This window comes from Cebus imitator, unplaced genomic scaffold, assembly GCF_001604975.1.
Source record: "Cebus imitator isolate Cc_AM_T3 unplaced genomic scaffold, Cebus_imitator-1.0 Scaffold71, whole genome shotgun sequence".
In the NCBI taxonomy this organism is placed as follows: domain Eukaryota; kingdom Metazoa; phylum Chordata; class Mammalia; order Primates; family Cebidae; genus Cebus; species Cebus imitator.
The window spans coordinates 1,562,329-1,563,773 of NW_016107386.1; the positions used below are offsets into that span (position 1 = coordinate 1,562,329).

A 1,445-nucleotide genomic window follows, 5' to 3' on the forward strand; every position below is an offset into this window, starting at 1 on the left:
CCAGAGGGTCTCGTACTCAGAGAGGCCTAGTACTCTCCATGCACCTCATAGATCAACTTTCTTTTTTATTTTTTTGAGACAGAGTCTTGCTCTGTCGCCAGGCTGGAGTGGCGCCATCTCGGCTCACTGCAACCTCCGCCTCCTGGGTTCAAGCGATTCTCCTGCCTCAGCCTCCCAAGTAGCTGGGATTATAGGCTGTCGCCACCATGCCCAGCTAATTTTTGTATTTTTAGTAGAGACAGGGTTTCACCATGTCGGCCAGGATGATCTCCATCTCCTGACATGATCCACCCACCTCGGCCTCCCAAAGTGCTGGGATTACAGGCTTGAGCCACCGCACCGGCCTGCACTTGGTGTCTTAAAAAGATTGTCCACCCCTTCCTGGGGGGAATAGCTGGGGGCTAGGAGGTGCAACTCCCACAACAGATTCCTCCCTACCCTCTGCCACCAGGGTCCCAGCAGGTGAGGTGGCCATGCCCACAGCTGGACTAGGGTTTCTGGGGTGCAAGCCTCTGTCCTTCCAGCCTGCATGAAGCACCTGAGGACCACACTTACCCAACAGGATGGAGCCCGTGGAAAGGGAGATATGGTCGGACAACAGATGCTCCAGGAAGAGGGGGAAGAAGTTGCTGTTGAAGTGGCAGTGGAAGACCTGCAACCCGACAGGGACAGTGAGGAGGCTTCGGGGGGCAAGGGGGAGCTGACAAGGCCGGAAGTCAACAGGGGAGCACACATTCCCCCTACCCCTAGCCCCTATCATCAGAGCAGCAAGAATGAGAGCAGGCCTTTTTCCCCATCTCCCTAACACAGAACATGCCAGAACACAATCTAAAACCACATTCCTGTTGCTATCTGACTTTGCTAAAAAGTTAGAAGGCATGACAAATTCGTATTGGAGCAATGAAAAGTTTTTTCTTTTTAGTTGAAAACACATTAGTGAAGCTGGGCACAGTGGATCGTGTATGTGAACCTAGCACCTAACACTTCGGGAGGCCAAGGCAGGCAGATCACTTAAGGCCAGGAGTTTGAGACCAGCCTGGCCAACATGGTGAAACCTGTCTCTACTAAAAATACAAAAAAATTAGTCAGGCGTGGTGGTGTGTGCCTGTAATCCCAGCTACTCGGGAGGCTGAGGTGGGAGAATCACTTGAACGTGGGAAGCAGAGGTTGCAGTGAGCCAGGATTGCTGCCACTGCGCTCCGGCCTGGGCAACAGAGTGAGACCCTGTCTCAAAAAAAAAAAAAGAAAAAGAAAACACATTAGGGAAACAAATTTTATAGCATGAGAACAGTTTATTTCTAAATTCAGCTAGTTTATATACTACATGTTTTAGGTACAGCACTTGGCTTTTCTTTTTTTTAGAGATAGAGTCTTGCTCTGCCACCCAGGCTAGAGTGCAGTGGTACAATCACAGCTCACTGCAGCCTCAAACTCCTGGGCTCAAG

General features: G+C 50.7%; 1 protein-coding gene across 1 annotated transcript in view; it reads right to left on the minus strand.

Moving 5' to 3' along the window:
• The window catches only part of MFSD13A (major facilitator superfamily domain containing 13A), a 14,690-nt gene that overhangs the window by 3,559 nt on the left and 9,686 nt on the right, over nt 1-1,445 (minus strand). Inside the window, exon 7 of the mRNA XM_037739560.1 lies at nt 362-652. Coding sequence (XP_037595488.1) covers nt 362-652 — 291 coding nt within the window. The remainder of the gene's footprint in view (nt 1-361; nt 653-1,445) is intronic.